At 36.3% G+C, this 24494-nt stretch overlaps 1 protein-coding gene across 4 annotated transcripts in view; it reads left to right on the top strand.

Annotated features, from left to right (window-relative positions):
• Positions 1-24494, top strand: part of SACS (sacsin molecular chaperone) — a 58269-nt gene extending 33775 nt beyond the window's left edge. For all 4 annotated transcript variants that reach the window (XM_064645346.1, XM_064645348.1, XM_064645347.1 and 1 more), the window contains 5 exons: positions 753-864; positions 1957-2103; positions 3310-4792; positions 7703-7794; positions 11071-24494. In XM_064645346.1, the coding sequence (XP_064501416.1) occupies positions 753-864; positions 1957-2103; positions 3310-4792; positions 7703-7794; positions 11071-22631 (13395 nt within the window). In that variant the 3' untranslated portion in view covers positions 22632-24494. The remainder of the gene's footprint in view (positions 1-752; positions 865-1956; positions 2104-3309; positions 4793-7702; positions 7795-11070) is intronic.

Here is a 24494-nt window from a genome sequence, read left to right as displayed (position 1 = left end):
ATAGGCATATTTTATTAATAGTCATGTTTACAGAACTAGTTTATTGGCATTTTTGTTTTCCATAGCTGTCACCACTATTAATACTATTTAACAAATACTCAATCTTAATATAAGCCTCTTTCCAGTCTGTGGGTTTCATTTGACAGGTGAGCTGCTCTGTTGGCTCATGACCGAGAGAGTAACTGGTCAGAACTGTTCTGCAGCCCTTTACTGGAGGAGTTTTAGAAGCACTGTGGCTTTTCAGTGGTTGGTTCATACTGTGAAATGTTAACTTGAACGTAATTCATTTGATATAAAGAAGAGTGCTGTGCATTGCCTTCTTATGACTTGTTGCTTCTCTGTTGTTGTACAGCTGTTTTTGTGGGCTTAACAGTAAACTTTGATAAATTAAAAAAAAAAATCTTATTTTCTTCTCACAAATGTATTGTTTTGAGACTTGTACAGCGCTGATTCAGGATAATATGGTGGTAGTAACAGTTTAATAGCTTCTCAACTTTGTAGCTGCTTCTGTGTGGTATTTGAGCTCCAACTTCAAATCATATTTATAGTATTTGTCTGAATATTCATTTTATAATGAAGCCTATTGTTGTTCAGATAAACTGAATAAAATTATTTTGGTTGAAAAGCATGAAAATGATTACACTTCAGATAATCGCTTATTATTTTCTACTGTTTAAGTTAGAAAGCCATTGCTATAATATGTACAGCATTACTGCATCATACTTTGTTTTGTTGTTTTTCTTCTGCCTCAGGAACTGATACAGAATGCAGAAGATGCTGGTGCCACAGAGGTTAGGTTTTTATATGACGAAACTCAGTATGGAACAGAAACTTTATGGTCAAAGGACATGGCACAATATCAGGGTAAAAATAATTTTTGTAAAATTTGGCCATTATTCTTCAATATGCATGTCAGTTGGGGTCTGCTGTCCTGGCTGTGTCCCCTCTCAGCTTCTTATGCACTCCCAGCCCACTTGCTGTTTGGGTCTCATGAGAAGCAGAAAAGGCCTTGGCTCTGTATAAGCCCTGCTCAGCGATAACTAAAACAGCCCTGCGTTATCAACACTGTTTCCAGCACAGTAGCCTCCAGATTAACTCTATCCCAGGCCAAACCAGCACACCAGTTCTTCATGTGAAGATGACCCTAGCCCCTTACATTTAATCATTGCCCAGGCAGATCTGCTTTCTTCCCCATCTTTTATTCTCCTGCCTCTGTACCAGACTTTCCTCCATGCTACCTCTATACTGAAAATTCAGTTTCTTGTTACTCTAAGGTTTTGATATTATCTAATATGGCTTTTTGTGATAAAGGTCAGTTATGTATTTAACAAACAAATTAGTTTGCATAATCATCCTAAAAGGCTTTCAGTTGTGGTTTGAAGATTTCAGTGATGGATGATCCACTACTATTTGCTTCTGGCTTTTTTCAGTTATTAATCAACCTTATTATGTCTTCTAATTTGAATTTGTCTGTCTCACTTTCTAGACAGACAGTTATACCTTGCCATGTATTCCCTTCAAGTGGAGGTATTAGTAGACTGTGATTAGTACATTTTTCAGACATCTTTTTGATAAACTTAACAGATTGAATTTAAGCCTTGTATTACATGACACTTCTTTCAGAAGTTTTGTTGTTTTCTGCTTTCTGGTCAGTTTTCCAGAATCATTCTTTTAAAATGTGGACACCAGAATTAAATACCACATCAGAATATAAATCTAAGTACCATATACAGAGGTATATCCATTTCCTTGGTTTTGCTTTTGCTGCTACTCTACACGTCCCTTTCATTACCAGGTGTAATTCGGTGTCAGCTTAAGTCATAGCTTCCCCAATTGATTTCCACCTGCATACTTCAAATAAATGCTTTCTCAGTCCTGTGAGTTCATTTCCTAGAAATTTTAAACAGTAAATAGTTTTATTCTGTCATCTTTTTAACACTTGCCTATTTATTAAAGGGCCAGCATTTTATGCGTACAATGATGCAATTTTCACCCCGGAGGACTGGCATGGTATACAGGAAATAGCAAGAAGCAGGAAGAAAGATGATCCTCTCAAAGTTGGAAGATTTGGAATTGGCTTTAATTCAGTTTATCATATAACAGGTACTCTCAGTAGTTACTTTAAGATGAAAATGTTGAAGTTTTAAATTGTTTAATTACCTTAGATTTCATCAAACATTTAATATTATCTCTATAGTGCATTTTAAAATTAGATCACTGGCTAAATTCTCTTAAGAAGCATTCCTGTTCTAAAATCCTGTAAGGTATCGTTTTGATTTTGAAGGTTTTTGGAGGAGATTGTTTGTTCTAGTAACGTCATTATGTCATTATGTACTTATACTGAAATGAACATTCCTTTACACTGGTATTTCAGTTATGCACTGCTGCTCATTTGGTAGAGGCCCATAATATGGAGTAGCTATATAAGTAGAAGTGTGAAAGTTCTCCTAACTAGACTGAAATTTTTTTGCAGGTTTGTTGTATAATAAGCAGTGATTTTTATTTAATGCTAGAAAGGATATTATGTAATAGAGGTATATATACACATTTACACTTGAAAGAGATAGTACATACTGTTTCACAAGTTGGTAATATTCAGTCTTGAAACCTGTTATTCTCTCAAAATGTTTTACTGCTGTACAGAAACAGCATAAATTGTGCTTACACTCTACATAGTTATAATAGTATAGGATGAGGCAATTTTTGCTGAAATAACATTTTAAGTTGCAAAGTGAGTTTGTAAGACACAGGATATTTTTTAACAATATTTATGCTTTTAAGTGTACAGGATTACTGTTTGCCAGCCTTTGAGATGTTCAAAGTAGGAATCCAATAGAATACATATTTAGTGAATTAATTTGGTTTTCTTTTTCCTTGAAAATACTGGAAACATAAAAGTACAGAGTCAAAAGAAATTGTACTTTCCATTGCTCACTGTCTGCTAGAATTCAAATAGTTGATTGAGTATTTATATATTTAATTGCATAATAGGAGTGTGCTTGTTTCGTCTTTGTCAGTAAGCACTGAGTTATCAGAATGTTATCAGAATGATAGAATCATGTAGATGGGAAAAGACCTCTAAGACCATTGAGTCCAACTGTAAGCCTAATGGTACCAAGGCCACATCTGCCCATCTTCTAAATATCTCCACAGGGATGGTGACTCAGCCACCTCCCTGGGCATTATACTCAGTTCAACACAGTTTTGTAACATTTTTGTCTTGCCCTTTTAAAAATTTGTTCCTTAAGACTGTATTTTTAAAGTATGTTGTTTTAGGATTATTAATAATTGTTGTTTTTATGTATACAGATGTCCCTAGCATTTTCAGCGGTGACCAGATTGGAATGCTTGATCCCCATCAAACCCTTTTTGGACCTCATGAGTCGGGCCAGTGTTGGAATCTAAAAGAAGATAGCAAGGAAATAAATGAACTTACAGACCAGTTTGCACCATTCATTGGTGTATTTGGCAGCACTAAGGAAACCTTTAAGAATGGAAACTTTCCTGGTACCTTTTTTCGTTTCCCACTTCGTCTGCAGCCTTCCCAACTGAGCAGCAATGTTTATGACAAACAGAAGGTTTTGGAGCTGTTCGAATCCTTCAGAGCAGATGCAGACACAGTATTGCTTTTCTTGAAGAGTGTTCAAGATGTTTCGTTGCATGTTAGGGAAGCTGATGGAACGGAGAGGCTGGTTTTTAGAGTAACTGCCAGTGAGAACAAGGCCTTGAAACATGAAAGACCCAATTCTATCAAAATCCTGGGAACTGCAATAAATCAGTATTGTAAGAAAGTTCCAAGCAATAGTATAACTTGTGTGACATACCATGTAAATATAGTTGTAGAAGATGAGAGTGTTAAGGACGCACAGAAGACATCTTGGTTAGTATGTAATTGTGTAGGTGGTCGAGGAATGTGTACAGAGCTGGATTGTTTAGCTGATGACTTGAAATTTGTTCCTACTATTGGAATAGCCATGTCTTTATCAACTAATGGGGAGGAAAATGGAGCTGTAGCAGACTTTTCAGGAAGAGCATTTTGTTTTTTGCCTTTGCCTCCAGGTGAGGAAAGCAAAACTGGACTCCCTGTTCATGTTAGCGGTTTCTTTGGTCTCACAGACAATAGGAGGAGTATCAAATGGCGAGAGCTGGATCAGTGGAGAGATCCAGCAGCTTTGTGGAATGATCTTCTTGTGGTAAATATAGTGCCAAAGGCATATACAACCCTTATTTTGGAAGCTATCAAACGAATGGAGACTGAGAAGAATTCAGATTTTCCATTGTCAACTGAAAGAATTTATAGGTTATGGCCTGATGAGAGCAAAATCAGGGTACCCTGGAAACCAATTGTAGTACCTCTCTTTAAAGAGCTGCTCCAGCATACAGTTATTTACTCAGTGAGTAATCAGTGGATAAAGGTGGAGCAGGTGCATTTTTCTGAAGTAGATGAGAGTTTGGAGTACACACAGTCTGTTCTCAACTACCTCCAGAATTCAGGGAAGCAGATTGCCAAGGTACCAGCAAATATTGCTAGTGCAGTGCATCTTACTATTTCTGCTGCTAAAGCTGTGAAAAAAGTCACTCCTGCTGTAGTACGGCAAGTGCTAAGGAAATCTGGACACAGTGGACCTGCTGAAGAAAAGCTTCATCTTTTAGAATTTGTGCTTTCTGATGGAGTCTACAGTGAACTGATTGGATTGGAGCTTTTGCCTTTACAGAATGGGAATTTTATTCCTTTTTCCTCATCTGTGTCAGAACAGGATGTAGTTTACATAACCTCAGAAGAATATCCCAGGTATGCTTAATATTGTAATACTGGGGGTTGGGTTTTTTTAAATTTGTATGTTAAAACAGCTTCAGACTGTTATTTGCTTATCAGCAAACAAGGTATGCAGCAGCCTGTATCGTAATGAAATAATGCACAGATAGAACTCAAATTTCTGTATATATATATATATGTTTGTGTGCATATGTCTCATTTGAAAAGTGACAGCTATTTGCCATTATAACTTTATAAAAGAATTGTGTGATCTAGGCTTTAAGGGAATATGTCAGGATACATTTCAAGTTTGCTTTCTTCTGGGAATTATAAATAAGAGGAGGTTAGAAACATGGATACTAGGAATTACATTAAATAAGGTAATGATAAGAGCTTTTATTAAACCTAAAGCTTGAGATTACTTCAGGCTTTTTTTTTTTTATCACAACACTCTTAATTTCAATGAAGGGCTGGTTTCAGGAATTAAGCAGATACTATGATGAAAAGAAGAGGGCTTGTCTTTTACATCTGCTCTCCTTTTGTTCTTTCCAGTCTCTCTCCAATTAGTTTTTTTCCATGCTTATTTCCCACATGCATCAGTGTTCCAATTTAGTTCTCATTTCATTAGACAAAAAAGTTGCACTGACAGTGGAGAGGGGATAGCAAAGAGCAGGCTAGCTGGAATAAATGAGCTTGGGGTCACTGAGGAGAAAGCACAACTACTGCTTTTTATGTCTGTACTGGATTATGCAGATATTAAATACTTGTTAAGTCTGGACCAGTCTCCAAGTGATATTTAAGGAAGTACTGCTTGAAGTCACTCAGACACACCAGAGGCCTTATTGTTCCTCCTTACAAAGCGTTACCCACATGTATGTTCACAATGACCCCTCCTTCTCCTTTATCTCAGAGTTCCACTAATTTCCAAATCCTCTGTTTGAGAGAATGTGACACTTGGTATGTGTTTTGCTGCTTTTACTGCTCTGTGGACTGTTTATTAGGAAGTAGAGGTGGGCTGGAGTGTGCCCAGATTGGTATTATTAAGGTAAAAAGTACTCCAAGTGAGGTCCTTTTGTAAATGGGAGTTTGAATATATATATAGACAGCAGATCTTCAAGAAAAGCAGTTGGATGTAGGCAACTTGTCTTTCCATGTTGCTTGAGAGAAATTTGATTATTTTCAGGTCTGCTTCTGCTCTTTTCCTGCTATATTCTAAACAGAATCACAAAATGAGTAAGGTTGGAAGGGACCACAGTGGGTCATATGGTTCAGCCTCCCTTCTCAAGCAGGGCCATCCTTGAGCACATTGCACAGGATTGTGTCCAGATGGCTCTTGAATATCTCCAGTGAGGGAGACTCCACAACCTCTCTGGGCAATCTGTTGCAGTGTGTGGTCATCTGCACAGTAAAGAAGTTCTTCCTTATGTTTGGGTGGTACTTCCTGTGCATCAGTTTCTGCCTGTTGCATCTTGTCCTACTGCCTGTATCCTTGGCACCACCAAAAAGAGCCTGGGTCCATCCTCTTGGCATCCTCCCTTCAGATGCCTGTATACATTGATGAGGTCCCCTCTCAGTCATCTCTTCTTAAGACTAAACAGGCCCAGCTCCCTCAGCCTGTCCTCTTCAGAGAGATGCTTCTGTCTCTTAATCATCTTTGTTGCCCTCTGCTGGACTTGCTCCAGAAACTCCATAATCTTAAACTCATAATCATAACCCCACAATCTTTCTTGCTCTGAACAATTCAGGTTATTTGTCAGGGGATTAAATCTACTCAGAGCCTGTGATTCTAGTGCCTTTCAAAAAAAAATTCTCTAGCATCCATTGTGAGATGATTTATCTTTTGGTGTTTTTTCACTTTGTTACTCCTTCCAGAAGTTAAGCTAGTATAAACATACCCATAATGAGACTAACAGTTTGGAGCCCTGCTTCAGACTAGTGATAAAATACTTTTTTTTGAAACTTAAATGATACCAGTATTTCTTACTCAGTTCATGTTATGTTGGTAATGGACTTGATTTGATTAGTAATGGAAAACTGATAAAAAAGCATGTTATACCAGGCATAAATCTCCTTGCTAGCTATGATAAAACAGAAATTTGAAATAGTAATGCTTTATTTGCCTCTAATCTTGTTTACATTAACTATCTTTAATTCTAATGTTTTAAGTATGATATATTTCTTATGTTAGATATTTTAAAGCACTTTCAATTTAGGAGATTGACTCTTTGCTTATTTAAATTTGGAGCCTGCTAAGAAGGTGAAATAAGCTCTTATGAATTTCTTTCTGTTAACACTGTGGAAGAACAAGATTCTGTGTTTGTCTGTGTCTAACGAACATATCTGCTGTCAGAATTAAACTGGATATTTATTTTTGACTTCAGGAATACCAAAGCGCTAAAAACCTATTTAGTTTTAAGTGCTAAAGTGATGGAAGAGCAGGATGAGACTGACTCTTGGCACAATAATTTTAACTATTGACTGCAGATCTTTTGAAATCCACATATCTGTGTGAAATCCTAGAATTATGTTTTGCATTTTTTGTATAGTTTCAAACAGAATTTCTAAGAGACATAGAATGGTAGGTGCTATTTTAGCTTTTCTTGTTTTGTTATTAGAATACAAATGGGTGAAAATAGTTTTCTAATCCCAGTTTTTCTATGAAAAGAAAACTTATTTAGACTTGGTTTGAAAAGAAGAGTAACTGGAAAGATTGGTTTCTTACGACTCTCTGCTTCTAAATGTATGATTTTTTCATTTGTCAGAAAACACCTAGGGAAAGCTCTATTCTGTGTATGTAAGTGATTGCTTTGCATGTTCCTGTTCTACCATGGTGATTCCCATGCTGGTAATGTCTATGCAGTGACATAAATAAATAATGCCTTGCTAAAATGTGGGGGGTCTTTTTTTTTTCTTTTTCTTTTTTTTTTTTTTTCCATGATGTGCTAGATCACTCTTTCCTGGCCTGGAGGGAAGGTTACTCTCTGATGACCTGAAGCCTGAAGTTCTCGCTACTTTGAAAGAAGCTGCCAAAAGCCGGGGTAAGGTGTCTTTTGTATTCTCTTCTAGTGAAACAGATTTCTAATGATTGAACAGACTAGCTCTACCCCCAAGTTTAAAGTAATGTCTCTTTTGAAATTGATTTCCCATAAATAAGTTGGTCATCTAAAAAAAATTTAAGATACGATAGACTACATTGTTTGAGTTGGAAATGACACAAATGAAAATTATAAATGAACAAAAGGGCAAAGGAAGAAGAATGAAAATTTACAATAAAATAATAGATACTCATTTAGTAAAGCATGCGTTCAAGGATTAATAATTTTATTTAAATAGTTTTCTTCCACTTAAGACAGTCTTAATTCTTTTTTGTATTTGTAGTATTTGCCTTTGCAATGTGTTTCCTGAGTCTTAATTCGTAGTTTATGGTTGTGTCAATGTGCAACTACTGAAATGCTTCCAGTCATGATCAAAAGACTTGGTGAACCAGTTTGCTGCATCTACAGATAAGATGCCTCTCTATTTAACTGCCCACAGTTAAATTTTTTTGGCATCCATTCTACTCAGTTAGTCTACATTTACCTTTTCACTCTTGTGATTCATTATTGGATTGGTAAATTTGAAGCCTGAGTCTCAGAAGTCCTTTCACGTAAACACAATTTGCAAGCCAAGTTACTCCTCAGCCTATTTTTAAATAATATTAGTATATGGTGAGCTATTCTTCAGTGTCTAGAAAATGTGCTTTTCAGGAAAAGATTCTTGTCTTTGGGTTTTTGGGTTTTTTTTCATTGCTTGATTCTTCAAAATTATTTTTTAGACTGAAGACATTAGAACTAGACACAAAATACTGTAATTCATTGTCTTAATTTGCTTTTCATGATAACTTTTATCATGGTCTTCAGTCATTCAGTCTCTATTTCTTCTGTCTGTGTTCTGACCTTTTTTCCCCTTCAATTCTTTATATGTTTTTCTGTTTATCATTCTTCCTGTTCACTTGTAAACCTCCTCCTTTTTCCATGTTTTGATCATTCCTTCATTATCAAAACTGATAGAAAAATAAGGTAATTCTGAGGCAAGACAGTAAATTTTTGAAGTATGGCAAAATTCTGTGAAAAAATTAAAGGGATTGAGAGTGACTTGTTGCATAGATTAAAATGTGTAAATTTTTAAAAAAATATAAAATGTATAGAAGATATGAAATTGATGCTGCGACTTTTATTGAATATGGAAGACAATAAGTGTGAAACTATTGTAAAGAAAAACTTTCTTTTAAAAAGCAGAATTGCTCGAATACATCTTAAACAGAAAAAGCAGAGGTGACAGAAATGAAAAAAACCCCTATTAAACCATTTCCTTGCTGAGTTCTTCTAGGACATTCCTCCACTTCCAGGCTTGGTCTCAGAGTTGCAATGAAGTCTGTCAGTTACTGGGAAGATTTTTGGTCACATTTAAGGTCTTGCTTTTGTCTCTCCTCTGGCAGATTCTTTGAATGACATTTTTCTAGGGACTTGTTTTTGGTAGTATGCCTGTCATTGATTGGAAGATCATATTTTGTAAATAAATATGGCAGTTATTCTTCTAAATCTTCTAGAAATTCTTAAATATTTTTAATTAATCCTTCGTGAGATTGTAGTGGCCTACTTTTCTCTTCATTCTATGTCCTCCTAAATTATTCTTCATTCTATTATTTTGCATAATTGTGACGTACAACTGCACTGCCATAAAAGTTGTCTGCTGCAAATAATAAGTATTTTAAGATCACATGTGTAGTTTTTAAAACAGTAATTTAAACTTCTCAAATAAAGGGATTTAGGGTTAGCTTTTAAGTAGATTCTTATTTTTAATCTGTGTACTGTATTTTTCTAGTTAATAACTGTTCGTATTTAGTGTGTTAATGTGTAGCTCACAGGATGTTTTCTAAAAATGGATTTGATTATATTCTAGCCCAACAGCTTCTCTGGGGATTTTCAGGTATGGTTATTAACTGAAGATATATTGGTTTGGATTGAAGCTTGATATTTGTGTGAATTTGGTGATTAGCTATTCTCGTTACCCCAACTTTCTTGTATACAAAACTTATCAAATAGAGCTGCCAAGAGATAGCAACCAAAGATAATTATAAAAAGAGTTCTAAATACAGTGGAGGGGAAAATGCATATTGATGAAGAAAACCTTATAGTTATGTTACATGGAAGTTACCAATGTTTTCATTGGTTTATTTATATATTTCTTTTAATAAATTCATATGCAGGAAGATTTCCAGTGTTTTGAGATCACATGTGTAGTTTTTAAAACAGCATTTTAAACTTCTCAAATAAAGGGATTTACGTTTAGCTTTTAAGTAGATACTTATCTTCTTGGGTCACTTCTGCAAGTTTTTCTCACTTTCACAGGGCTGATGTGTTGCCTGTGTTTTCTGTTCAATAGAACTAACAGAACCCATAGCTCTGTAGGCATGAAGTAAAAGGAAAAAATATTTTTCTGAAGAATGTCTATAATTGATCTTAATCTTTATTTGGACTGTTGCTTTTAAGGAAATGGCAGCGTTATCTAGATGGACAAAATCTGAAATTCAAATAGATGTCTTGCTTCTGTTTCTGTCATTGTTTCTGATGTTGTTGGGAGGTAGTGGTATTTTTATATCCTGTGCTGTTTTCTTACGCCCTGAAGTCCTGTAGTTTTTAAGTATAAGCTGTTCTAATGATAATTAAGACAGGAATGTAAAGATGTATTTCTTTTAGTGAGGACTTCGATAATAAGAATAAAAGCTTATACATCTAGACTTAGTTTCAGCACTTCCTGCACAACTTGTAAGTTTTAGTGTACGAGCAGCTGCACTTGAGCCAGTCTTTGCTATATCTAATAAATAATCTTTCAAATCTATTCAAACATTTGCAATTAGAGACAAATAATGATTTTTATTTACCAGTAGGCAAATAAGTAGTGTAAAACATCAACCAAACAAAAAAATGTTTGAAGCTTCAACTTCAGTACTAAATCTCTAGTTGCTATGTATGCCTGAAAACTCTTGTGTTAAACTAACAAATGTAATAACATACTGATAATTTTCAATTTTTAAAATATTTTTATACTAATATGGAATGTATTTGCTTTTAATTAACTCCCGAAAGCAAAGGAAGCTGGTATTTGCACTCCTATTTAACAAACAGGGTTTTTTCCACAAAAAGGCAGGACACAAGATTTTTTTAGATTTTTTTCTTTTACTTATTTTCCTTTTTCTTCTTCCCCCTGAAGCACTTCGTTATGTAACTCTGCTCTGTGATTTTCACAGCTTTGCCCTTTTGCTGTATTTTCAGGGAGGCCATGCACTCAGCTGCAGCTTCTGAACCCAGAGAGATTTGCCCGGCTCATTAAAGAAGTTATGAATAGTGTGTGGCCTGGGAGAGATGTGGTGGTACAGTGGTATCCAGGTTTGGAAGAAAAAAAGCACCCATCAGTTTCCTGGCTTAAGATGGTCTGGAAGAATCTATATATACATTTTTCTGATGACTTGAGTGTGTTTGATGAAATGCCGCTTATCCCCACGACGCTGCTGGAGGAAAATCAAACATCAGTGGAACTGGTTAGATTTAGGAATCCATCACCTATTGTTCTGGAAGACGAATCTGAGACTCAGCTCCCAGAATATTTAGCTGATATTATTCAGAAAGTTGGTGGAGTTGTACTTAAGAAACTGGATATTTCTATCCAACATCCACTTATAAAAAAATATGTGCATCCACCATTGCCAAGTGCTGTTTTACAAATAATGGAAAAAATGTCCTTACAGAAACTATGCAATCAGGTTGCGTCATTCCCCCCAACACATAAAGATGCTCTTAGGGCATTCTTAGCTAGTTTAACGGATGCAAGTGAAAAAGAGAAAAGAATTATTCAGGAATTGGTAATATTTAAAAAAATCGAGAAATCATCTGATGAAAGTGTCCCTGTTTTTACAGGACTGAAAGGTAGTAAGGTATTGCACCACACTGCCAAAATTCCTCCTGGTCTAAGATTTTCTGTTCCAATAATTGACAGCAGTGATGAAGCAACTATTCGCTTAGCTAATCTACTGAAAATAGAACAGCTAAAAAGCACAGATTGCTTGAAGTTTGTTATAGAAGACATAAGAAGTGATTTTTATTCATATGATGAAACAACACAGATAATGCAATGGGTTCTTGAAAATCTGACTTTTCTTAAAAATGAGAGTACAGATGTGATAGATTGGCTGACACCACTAAAGTTTATTAAGATTTCACCAGAAAAGATAATGTCAGCAAACGAACTTTTTGATCCCGAGGTAGAACTCCTGCAACATTTGTTTTATGCTGAGGAGGAAATTTGCTTCCCCCCTGTTATTTTTACATCATCAGATATTCTTCATTCACTGAGACAAATAGGCTTAAAAAATGAAGCCAATCTTGAGGAAAGTGATATATTGAGAGTGGCAAAAAAAATTGAAAATTTGCATGCTGACTCTAACACCAATCATGATTTACTGTTAAGAAAAGCTAAAACTCTCTTGATGATTTTGAACAAAAACCATATGCTGCTTCACTCATCTGAAACCAAAGCTGCAATGAAAAAGATAAAATGGATTCCTGCATGTAAGGAAAGGCCTCCAAATTATCCCGGATCCTTAGTTTGGAAAGGAGATCAATGTAATCTCTGTTCACCACCAGAAATGTGTGATCTATCGCACGCCATTTTAGTTGGTTCCTCAGTTCCTCTTGTGGAAAATGTACTGTTGGATATAGAAAAAGCACTTGGCATCCCCACCAAGCCCAGCATAAAAGCAGTCTTGAAACATTTCAAGGTGGTTGTTGATTGGCATAGTTCTAAAACCTTCAGTGATGAGGACTATTATCAATTTCAACATATCTTGCTTGAGATTTATGGATTTATGCATGATCATCTAGAAGAAGGCAAAGAAGCTTTTAAAGCCCTGAAATTTCCCTGGGTTTGGACAGGTAAAACCTTTTGTTCTCTCACACAAGCAGTAATAAAGTCAGTTCCTGATCTTGATCTCCAACCCTACCTACATTATGTGCCAAAAACTATGGCAAAGTTTCACCAGTTGTTTAAATGTTGTGGTTCAATTGAGGAGTTAACCCCAGACCACGTTTCTATGGTTATTCAGAAAATATATCTAAAGAGTGAGCAGTCTCTCTCAGAACAAGAGAGTAAACAAAGTCTTCACATTATGTTGAGCATCATAAGATGGCTGTATAGCAATCAGATTCCTGCAAGTCTGCACACACCCATGCCGCTATACAGTGGCAAACTTCCTTATAAACTTGCAATGAGGCCAATTCATGAGTGCTGTTACTGTGACATCAAAGTTGATGACTTAAACGATTTACTTGAAGATTCTGTTGAACCAATAATTTTGGTGCATGAAGACATACCAATGAAAACTGCGGAGTGGTTAAATGTCCCATGCCTTAGCACAAGACTGATTAATCCAGAGAATATGGGATTTGAGCAATCTGGGCAAAGAGAGCCTCTGACTGTAAGAATTAAAAACATTTTGGAAGAATACCCTTCAATTTCAGATATCTTTAAAGAACTTCTTCAAAATGCTGATGATGCTAATGCAACTGAATGTAATTTCCTGATTGACATGAGACGAAATATGGATATAAGGGAGAATCTTCTGGATCCAGGAATGGCAGCATGTCATGGTCCAGCTTTGTGGTCATTCAATAATTCTGAGTTTTCCGACTCTGATTTCCTAAATATAACTCGATTAGGAGAGTCTTTAAAAAGGAGTGAAGTTGACAAAGTAGGAAAATTTGGACTGGGATTCAATTCTGTTTATCATATCACTGATGTTCCTATTATTTTGAGCCGTGAGTTCATGATTATGTTTGATCCAAATGTCAACCATATAAGTAAGCACATCAGAGATAAATCTAACCCAGGGATCAAAATCAATTGGAGTAAACAACAGAAAAGACTGCGAAAATTTCCAAATCAGTTTAAGCCATTTATAGGAGTTTTTGGTTGCCAGCTACCACTGACAGTAGAATCTCCCTACAGCTACAAAGGAACACTTTTCAGGCTGTCCTTTAGGACTCAGCAGGAAGCTAAAGTGAGTGAAGTGAGCAGTACATCTTACAATACAGCAGACATTTACTCTCTTGTGGATGAATTTAGCATTTGTGGTCATAGACTGATAATATTTGCTCAGAGTGTAAACTCAATGGTTTTGAAATACTTGAAAATTGAAGCAGATGATCCTGGCGTGGCACAAGATGTTGTCACTATCAGAAAAAATCTGTGTTCTTCTAAAGCCTTGACTGCACCAAATGTAAGTGTTTTAAAGGAAGCGGCTAAACTCATGAAGGTCTGCAGCAGTAGTAACAAAAAGCTTCCCACTGAAACACCAAAGTCGTCATGTATCTTACAGATAGTAGTAGAAGAATTTCATCATGTATTCAGGCGGATTGCTGATTTACAGTCTCCACTTTTCAGAGGTACTGAAGATGATCCAGCTTCTTTCTTTGAGATGGCTAAATCAGGACAGATGAAAAGATCAGCTGATGAATTGCCACAGAAAACAGTAGATTCAACAACATGGCTTATATGTTCTTGCATGGATGTTGGAGATGCTTTGAAATTTTCTTTACATGAAAGTGGACGAAGACTAGGTCTGGTTCCCTGTGGTGGAGTGGGAGTGTTGCTGTCTGAAACCCAGGATCAAAAGTGGATTGTGAAACCTAATTGCAACACCATAGGAGAAGTATTCTGCTATTTACCTCTGCGAATAAAAACAGGCTTACCTCTTCATATAAATGGCTGCTTTGCAGTTACTTCGAATCGGAAAGAGATATGGAAAACAGACACAAAAGGAAGATGGAATACAGTATTCATGAGGCACGTTATTGTAAAAGCCTACATAGAAGCCCTTTGTGTTTTACGTGACATGGCAATCAATGGTGAGCTAGTTGACTACAGTTATTGTGCAGTGTGGCCAGATCCCGATTCAGTTCATGATGATTTTTCTGTTATTTGTCAAGGATTTTATGAAGACATAGCTCATATGAAAAGCAAAGAAGGGATTAAAGTGTTTTCTGATGGTTTGTCTTGGGTTTCCATGAAGAATGTAAGGTTTTTAGATGACTCTATACTGAAGCGACCAGATGTTGGGCCGTCAGCCTTTAAGATCTTTCTGAAGTACCTTAAAAAAACTGGTTCCAAAAATCTGTGTGCTGTAGATCTCCCATCCTGGGTAAAGACAGGATTTGAAGAAGCAGGATGCAAATACATATTATTGGAGAACACCTTCACTGAGAAACAGTTCTTTTCTGAGGTATTTTTCCCTAATGTTCAGGAGATTGATGCAGAGCTGCGTGATCCTTTGATGCGATACGTTCTCAATGAAAAAGTTGAGGAGTTCTCAGGAATTCTTCGTGCTACTCCATGTATTCCCTGTTCATTGGATGGACATTCATTAGTTACACCATCAAGACTGATCCATCCTGAAGGAAGAGTTGCCAAGTTGTATGATGCTGAAGATGGAAGATTTCCTTATGGTACCACTCAGGATTATCTTAACCCTGTTATTTTGGTTAAACTTGTTCAGTTGGGAATGGCTAAAGATGATATTTTATGGGAAGATCTGATAGAACGTGCAGAGTCTGTAGCTGAAATTAATAAGACTGATCATGCTGCAGCTTGTCTCAGAAGCAGTACTATATTGAGTCTTATTGATGAAAAACTAAAATCTAGAGATCCTAGAGCTAAAGAATTTGCTGCAAAATGTCAAACCATTCCTTTCCTTCCTTTCCTTAGCAAACCAGCAGGTTTCTCACTGCACTGGAAAGGCAGTGATTTTCAGCCTGAAGCAATGTTTTCAGCAACTGATCTTTTCACTGCTGATCATCAAGATATAGTTTGCCTCACACAACCAATTCTTAATGAAAATTCCCACTCTTTTAAAGGCTGTGGTGCTTTGTCATTAGCTGTCAAAGAATATTTGGGTTTACTGAAGAACCCACCTGTTAATTTAGTCATAAATCAGTTAGAAGAAGTTGCAAAGTCATTTGATGGAATCACATTATATCAAGAAAATATCACTAATGCTTGTTACAAATATCTACATGAAGCAATGTTAGAGAGCGAATCAACAAAAGCCATGATAATTGAACAGCTGACAAACTGTAGTTTTATTTTGGTTGAGAATGTGTATGCTGATCCAAAAAAAGTGTCTTTTCATTTGAATTTTGAAGCAGCACCCTATCTCTATCAGTTGCCTAACAAATATAAAAATAGTTTCCGTGAGCTGTTTGAAAGTGTGGGTGTCAGACAGGCTTTTACAGTTGAAGATTTTGCTGCAGTTCTGGAATTCATAAATCAGGAAAGAGGGACCAAACAACTAACCGAAGACAACTTTCAGCTCTGTAGGAGAATAATTAGTGAAGGAATATGGGGCCTCATTAGAGAGAAGAAGCAGGAATTTTGTGAGAAAAAGTATGGTGATATTTTGTTGCCAGATACTCGTCTTGCACTTCTGCCTGCAAAATCGTTGTGTTACAATGACTGTCCATGGATTAAAGTTAAAGACACAACTGTTAAGTATTGTCATGGCGATATTCCAAGAGAAGTTGCAGTGAAGCTTGGAGCAATACCAAAACGCCATAAAGCTTTAGAAAGATACGCATCAAATATCTGTTTTACTACCCTTGGAACAGAATTTGGCCAGAAAGAAAAATTGACAAGTAGAATTAAAAGCATTCTGAATGCATACCCTTCAGAAAAAGAAATGCTGAAAGAGCTCCTTCAGAATGCAGATGATGCAAAAGCTACAGAGATCTGTTTTGTGTTTGATCCTAGACAGCATCCAGCCGATAGAATATTTGATGAGAAATGGGCACCACTTCAGGGACCAGCACTGTGTGTTTACAACAATCAGCCTTTTACAGAAGATGATATTCGGGGAATTCAGAACCTTGGAAAAGGTACAAAAGTAGGAAATCCCTGTAAAACTGGACAATATGGTATAGGTTTCAATTCTGTTTACCATATTACTGATTGCCCGTCTTTCCTGTCTGGCAATGATATACTTTGTATTTTTGATCCTCATGCAAGATATGCACCTGGTTCAACATCAACAAGTCCTGGGCGCATGTTTAGAGATTTAGATGCAGATTTCAGAACACAGTTCTCAGATGTTCTGGACCTTTACTTAGGAGATCACTTTAAACTGGATAATTGTACGATGTTTAGGTTTCCTCTTCGAAATGGAGAAATGGCGAAAGTATCAGAAATTTCCTCAGTTCCATGCTCAGATAGAATGGTCCAAAATCTTTTAGATAAGCTGCGTACAGATGGAGCAGAACTCTTAATGTTTTTGAACCATATGGAAAAAATTTCTATTTGTGAGATAGAAAAAACAACAGGAGCACTGAATGTGCTTTATTCTGTACAAGGCAAAATCACTGATGGAGACAGACTGAAACGAAAGCAATTCCATGCATCTGTGATCGACAGTGTAACTAAGAAGAAGCAACTAAGTGAAATACCTGTGCAACAGATTACTTACACAATGGATACTGAAGACTCTGAAGGAAATCTTACAACTTGGTTAATTTGTAACAGGTCAGGCTTTTCCGCCATGGAAAAGGTATCCAAAAGTGTAGTTTCAGCCCACAAGAATGAGGATATTACTCTTTTTCCTCGTGGTGGAGTAGCAGCTTGCATTACTCATAATTACAAAAAACCCCATAGAGCATTCTGTTTCTTACCTTTATCATTAGAAACTGGATTACCTTTTCATGTGAATGGACACTTTGCTCTGGATTCTGCAAGAAGAAACTTGTGGCGTGATGATAATGGTGTTGGAGTAAGAAGTGACTGGAATAGTAGTCTAATGACAGCACTGATAGCACCGGCCTATGTTGAACTGCTGATTCAGCTGAAGAAACGGTATTTTCCAGGTACCGATCCTACAGTATCAGTGCTGCAAAGCACACCTATTCATGCTGTGAAAGACACTTTAAAAAAGTTTTTATCCTTTTTTCCAGTTAATAGACTTGATATTCAGCCAGATTGGTATTGTTTAGTGAAAGCAGTTTACAGTTGCATTTATGAAGATTTGAAGCGTCTTTTACCTGTTATGAGAGCTCCAAATGTTGATGGTTCTGATTTGCATTCTGCCGTTATCATCACATGGGTTAACATGTCTACTGTGAACAAAGGCAGGCCATTCTTTGACAATTTGCTACAAGATGAATTGCAGAACCTCAAAAATACAGAATACAACATCACAACACGGAAGACAGTGGCTGAAAATGTTTACAGACTCAAGCATCTACTCTTAGAAATTGGATTTAATTTGGTATATAACTGTGATGAGACTGCAAATCTTTACCACTGTTTGGTAGATGCAGATATTCCTGTCACCTATGTGACACCTGCTGATGTCCGATTATTTTTGATGACATTTTCTTTTCCAGACTCTAACTGCCACATTGGAAAGTTACCCTGTCGTCTTCAGCAGACAAATTTGAAACTCTTCCATAGTCTAAAACTCCTGGTCGACTACTGTTTTAAAGATACAGAAGAAAATGAAATCCAAATTGAGGGTTTGCCTCTCCTTCTTACGCTTGACAATGTTTTGCAAGTTTTTGATTCAAAGCGACCAAAGTTCTTGACAACATACCATGAACTGATTCCGTCTCGCAAGGATCTCTTTATGAACACATTGTATTTGAGATACAACAATATTCTGCTTAGCAGTGAAGTAGCAAAAGTCTTTGATATCAGAAGTTTTGCTGAATTGTTATCATCTGTGTTGCCTAGAGAATATAAAACTAGAAATTGTATGAAATGGAAGGAAAACTTTGCAAGTGAATCTTGGCTTAAAAGTGCCTGGCATTTTATCAGTGAGTCTATAAATATTAAGGAAGAGCAAGAAGATATGCAAGCAAAATTCGACAATGTTGTTGACACTCTGAAGGACTGGACTTTGCTCCCAGGTGTAAAGTTTACTGTCTCAGCCAATCACCTTGTTGTGCCAGAGTGCGATGTTTTACTGCCTCTCAGCATTATGCACATAGCTGTTTTTCCAAATGCTCAAAGTGATAAAGTCTTCCATGCTTTGATGAAAACAGGCTGTATTCAGCTGGCATTGAACAAAATTTGCTCTAAAGACAGTGCTTTAGTGCCTTTGTTGTCAGGACGTATGGCAAATATAGATAATCCTTCAAGCATTCTGAAAGCCATACAATATATGGTACAGACATCAACTTTTAAGACTGAAAAGTTAGTAGAAAGTGACTTCGAGGCTCTTTTAATGTACTTCAATTGCAACTTATGTCATTTGACATCTCAGGATGACATTAAAATTTTAAAGTCTCTTCCATGTTACAAATCCATTAGTGGTCGATACATCAGCATTTCGAAATATGGAACGTGTTATGTCCTCACAAAAAGCATCCCATCGGTAGAAGTAGACAGATGGACACAGTCAACTTCATCAGCTTTTCTTGAAGAGAAAGTTCATTTGAAAGATTTGTATACTATGCTTGGCTGTGTCTCTGTGGATGATCTTGAAGTGTACTTGAAACATCTTTTGCCAAAAATTGAAAGTCTGTCTTATGATGCAAAATTAGAACATTTGATCTACTTAAAGAATAGGCTAACTAGCATTGAAGAAGCCTCAGAAATAAAAGAACAGCTGTTTGAAAAGCTTGAAAGCATTTTGATCATTCATGATGCAAGCAATAGGTTAAAGCCTGCAAAATATTTTTATGACAGGACTGTAAAAGTCTTTGAAGTTATGCTTCCTGAAAAATTCTTTATACCTCAAGATTTTTTTAAGAAGCTAGAGCAACTTACAAAACCAAAAAATCAAGCTGGATTCCTTCCATCATGGGTAACTTTTCTACGACATATTGGATTGAAATTCATCATTTCACAGCAGCAGTTACTACAGTTTGCTAAGGAAATCAGCATGCGAGCAAATACAGAAAACTGGTCTAAAGAAACACTACAGAATACTGTCGATGTCCTCCTTCATCACATATTCCAAGAAAGAACTGACCTTTTTTCAGGAAATTTTCTGAAAGAATTGTCATTAATTCCTTTTCTGTGCCCTGAACGAGCTCCAGCAGAATTTGTTAGATTTCATCCTCAGTATCAAGAAGTTAATGGGACACTTCCTCTTATACGATTCAATGGGGCACAGGTGAATCCTAAATTCAAACAGACTGATGTGTTGCAGTTGCTGTGGACGTCGTGTCCCATTCTTCCTGAGAAAGCAACACCTTTAAGCATCAAAGAGCAAGAGGGAAGTAGTCTTGGTGCACAAGAACAACTTGAGCAAGTTTTAACCATGCTGAATGTTAATTTGGACCCTCCTCTGGACAAAGTTATCAATAACTGCAGGAACATATGCAATATAACAACTTTGGATGAGGACATGGTGAAAACCAGGGCCAAGGTCCTAAGAAGCATTTACGAATTTCTTAGTACAGAGAAGAGGGAATTCCGCTTTCAGCTTCGAGGAGTTTCTTTTGTAATGGTGGAAGAAGGTTGGAAACTCCTTAAGCCTGAAGAAGTGGTAATAAACCTTGAGTATGAATCTGATTTTAAACCTTATCTTTACAAACTTCCTTTAGAACTTGGTACTTTCCATCAGTTATTTAAACATTTGGGCACTGAAGATGTTATTTCAACAAAGCAGTATGTTGAAGTTCTAGGGCGCATATATAAGAGCTCAGAGGGAAAGCAATTGGATCCTAATGAAATGCGCACAGTTAAAAGAGTAGTTTCAGGCCTGTTCAAAAGTCTTCAGAATGATTCTGTAAAGGTTAGGAATGACCTTGAGAATATGAGGGATTTTGCCCTTTACCTTCCCAGTCAAGATGGTAGGTTGGTAAAGTCTAGTATCTTAGTTTTTGATGATGCACCCCACTACAAAAGCAGAATTCAAGGTAACATTGGTGTGCAGATGCTTGTTGATCTTAGCCAGTGTTACTTAGGCAAAGACCATGGTTTTCACACTAAATTGATAATGTTATTCCCTCAGAAATTGAGGCCCCGCTTACTTAGCAGTATTCTTGAAGAACAGTTGGATGAGGAGTCCCCCAAAATTTGTCAGTTTGGAGCGTTATGTTCCTTGCAAGGAAGGTTACAGTTACTGTTGTCTTCAGAACAATTTATCACAGGACTCATTAGGATTATGAAGCATGAAAATGACAATGCTTTTCTAGCTAATGAAGAAAAAGCAATAAGACTTTGCAAAGCTTTGCGAGAAGGTTTGAAAGTTTCCTGTTTTGAGAAATTGCAAACAACATTAAGAGTTAAAGGGTTTGCTCCTATTCCCCACAGCAAAAGTGAAACATTTGCTTTCTTGAAGAGATATGGAAACGCAGTAATATTGCTTTACATACAGCATTCAGACAGCAAAGACATAAATTTTCTCTTAGCATTAGCCATGACCTTAAAATCTGCAACCGACAACCTGATTTCTGATACCTCATATTTAATTGCCATGCTGGGTTGTAATGATATTTATCGGATCAGTGAGAAGCTCGACAGTTTAGGAGTGAAGTATGACTCTTCTGAGCCATCAAAACTTGAACTACCAACACCTGGCACTCCTATACCAGCTGAAATTCACTATACACTTCTTATGGATCCAATGAATGTGTTTTATCCTGGTGAATATGTTGGTTACCTGGTTGATTCTGAAGGTGGTGATATATATGGATCATATCAGCCAACTTATACCTATGCAATCATTGTACAAGAAGTAGAAAGAGAAGATGATGAAAGTCCTAGTTTTCTAGGGAAGATTTACCAGATTGATATTGGATATAGTGAATATAAAATAGTGAGCTCTCTTGACTTGTACAAATTTTCCAGACCAGAGGAAAGTTCCCAAGGCAGGGACAGTACACCTTCTACCCCAACCAGTCCTACAGAATTTCCAGCACATGGACCAAGGGCAATTCCACCTCTCTTCGCTGGTAGAGAGAGCCACAAAACAATGTCCTCAAAACATCACTCCCCAAAAAAGATGAAGTCAAATTCATTGCCAGAAATATTAAGAGAAGTGACATCTGTGATTGAACAGGCTTGGAAGCTTCCAGAATCTGAAAGAAAGAAGATTATAAGGAGGCTGTATCTTAAATGGCATCCAGATAAAAATGCAGAGAATCTTGATATAGCTAATGAAGTTTTCAAACATTTACAGAATGAGATTAACAGGATGGAAAAACAGGCCTTTATGGATCAAAATATGGATAGAGCCTCAAGAAGACCATTTTCATCCTCTGCTTCTCGATTTCAGTCAGATAAATTTTCGTTTCAGAGATTTTACACTTCATGGAATCAGGAAGCAACAAGCCACAAATCTGAAAGGCAACAGTATAAAGAAAAGTGTCCCTCTTCCACGGGGCCATCTTACTCGCAACGCTTTTTTGTCCCGCCTACGTTCAGGTCTGTTGGCAATCCTGTGGAGGCACGGCGGTGGCTTAGGCAGGCCCGAGCTAACTTTTCAGCTGCACGAAATGACCTTCATAAAAACGCCAATGAATGGGTATGCTTTAAATGCTACCTTTCTACTAAACTGGCGTTGATTGCAGCTGACTACGCTGTGAAGGGCAAGTCAGACAAAGATGTAAAACCAGCAGCCCTTGCACAAAAAATAGAGGAGTACAGTCAGCAACTTGAAGGGCTTACAAATGATGTTCAGACATTGGAGGCTTATGGAGTAGATAGCTTAAAAACTAGGTATCCTGACTTGCTTCCTTTTCCACAGATTCCCAATGATAGGTTTACTTCAGAAGTTGCTATGAGAGTGATGGAATGTACTGCTTGTATCATAATAAAACTTGAAAACTTTATACAACAAAAAGTATAAATTATTTGAAGAGGTTAGGGAACTGTTTTGTCAAGAGCATAAGTGTTTCATGTGATGGGTTACAAATGCAATTGTACAGATTATGGATTGTCCAAGTAGTTACACGTTGCCAAGCGGTTTAGAAGCGTAGTGCACAAAGGTGTATGGTACTGAAGTACCTAGAATTTAAATTTATTTAAACGGGATTTTTTTCTTAACTGAGCCTGCTGTTAAGCAAACTGTAAAACATGAATATTTTTTAGAATTTGCAAGGAATTTGAGCTGCAGAAATTAGCTGTATTGTACAACATTGTGATTAATTGGCATATTATTGAACTGCACTTTATATAACCAAAGCTGAGCTTTCTGTTAGATGAAGCCTGTAATTATAACTCCTTATTAGATTTATTTCATTTAATATAATGTTTCTGAAAGGCTAATGTCCGTTTTCAATGTATTAGTCTTAAGACTGGACATACAATGAAATGGGAGATTGGATGGAAGTTAAAATAACTTTGGAGGTACTGCTCCAAAGCATTTCTGTATTCTTTTGTGTTCTATGGAAATTCATGCCACTCACAGTAATACCCTTATCAGCTGGATCTGATTATAAATTTGCTGCAGCATCACATTGTAAACGTTTAAAGGATAGTTTAGTACCGGTAAACTGGTACAGTTATTTTAATACTTGATTTAACATGCAATGTCGTGTCATGCATTGATTGCATTTACCTTATTATAAAATAATGAAGTATTTAATTTACTTTCTTTTTTTTTCCTAGAGCTTGTCATCTTTTGTTTAATGAAAAATGCATGTGGATGTTATAAAATCTGTGAACATTATTATATGGTGTTTTATGATTTCTTTGTTTTTTGAACACCAAAACTCAGTTTTCAGACGTCTAAATGCTTGAGTTTCTTTCCTCCCCACTGTGTGTGTGCCTTTGTGTGTGTACATATATATATATTTTTCCACAAACAAACATTGATAATAGTACAACTCAGTAACCCATTTTTGGTGTACACAGAGCACTGTTTTTTGTTACATGTTTAAAGGTGCTGCAATGTAATGCTCTTTTTATTTTGTTATTCACTACAGCCCTAGAGAAACCTTATTTTTAGTTCACACTCTTTCTTTTATAGTTTGTAATACTTTTGGTAATGTCATGCAATATGGTCAACATTAGCTTTTTGTAAAAAATTTTAAAAAATAAATAATGGAAGGATAATGCTAAATGGAAGGATTTTTCTTTGCTGGATCAGCCACATTAAACATAAATGTTACACATTTTCCAGTGACATGCTATTACAGTTGTCTACTTGACAGCACAGTGAAACTGCAATTTAACTTAAAGAATACAAAGGAAAATAAAGAATAGCAAGCTTGCACGGCTGATACAGCTGTGATAGTGTTGTAATCTGAAAATAAAAAATCGTGATGAAGACTGCTTCAGTTTTGAGTAAATTATAAGGGCTCATTCTTGAACAAATGTGATGTTTGGAAAATGATACTGCTTCTGATTGTGGAGCCCCATTATTATTTCTGCTAATAAATATTAAGTGCCATAATTTTATTAAAGAAAAATGCAAACATATATTTCAGTCCAGTGTGTTTTGGTTTTATAAAATAGGCTAAATTTACCTATTATTTCAAGCTTTCTTTTCTATAGGTAAATACACAATCTCTTTTCAATTAATTCTAAATAATTGTACAAATATTAAAATACTATTGAAAAGGAAATGTGCTTTTTTCTTGCAATGACAAATGTTTGCAATTTTCTCAAAGAAATTGTGCATTTTGCTGATTTTTTGCAATAAACAGCATGTAAGTAAAACACAAGTCCTGGTGTGCCATGAAATAAATCAGTTTAGTTTTTTTCCGTA

Source organism: Pseudopipra pipra, chromosome 2 (assembly GCF_036250125.1).
Source record: "Pseudopipra pipra isolate bDixPip1 chromosome 2, bDixPip1.hap1, whole genome shotgun sequence".
Classification (NCBI taxonomy): Eukaryota; Metazoa; Chordata; class Aves; order Passeriformes; family Pipridae; genus Pseudopipra; species Pseudopipra pipra.
Note: the sequence above shows the minus strand (reverse complement) of the source record. Positions and strands in the feature narration are given on the sequence as shown.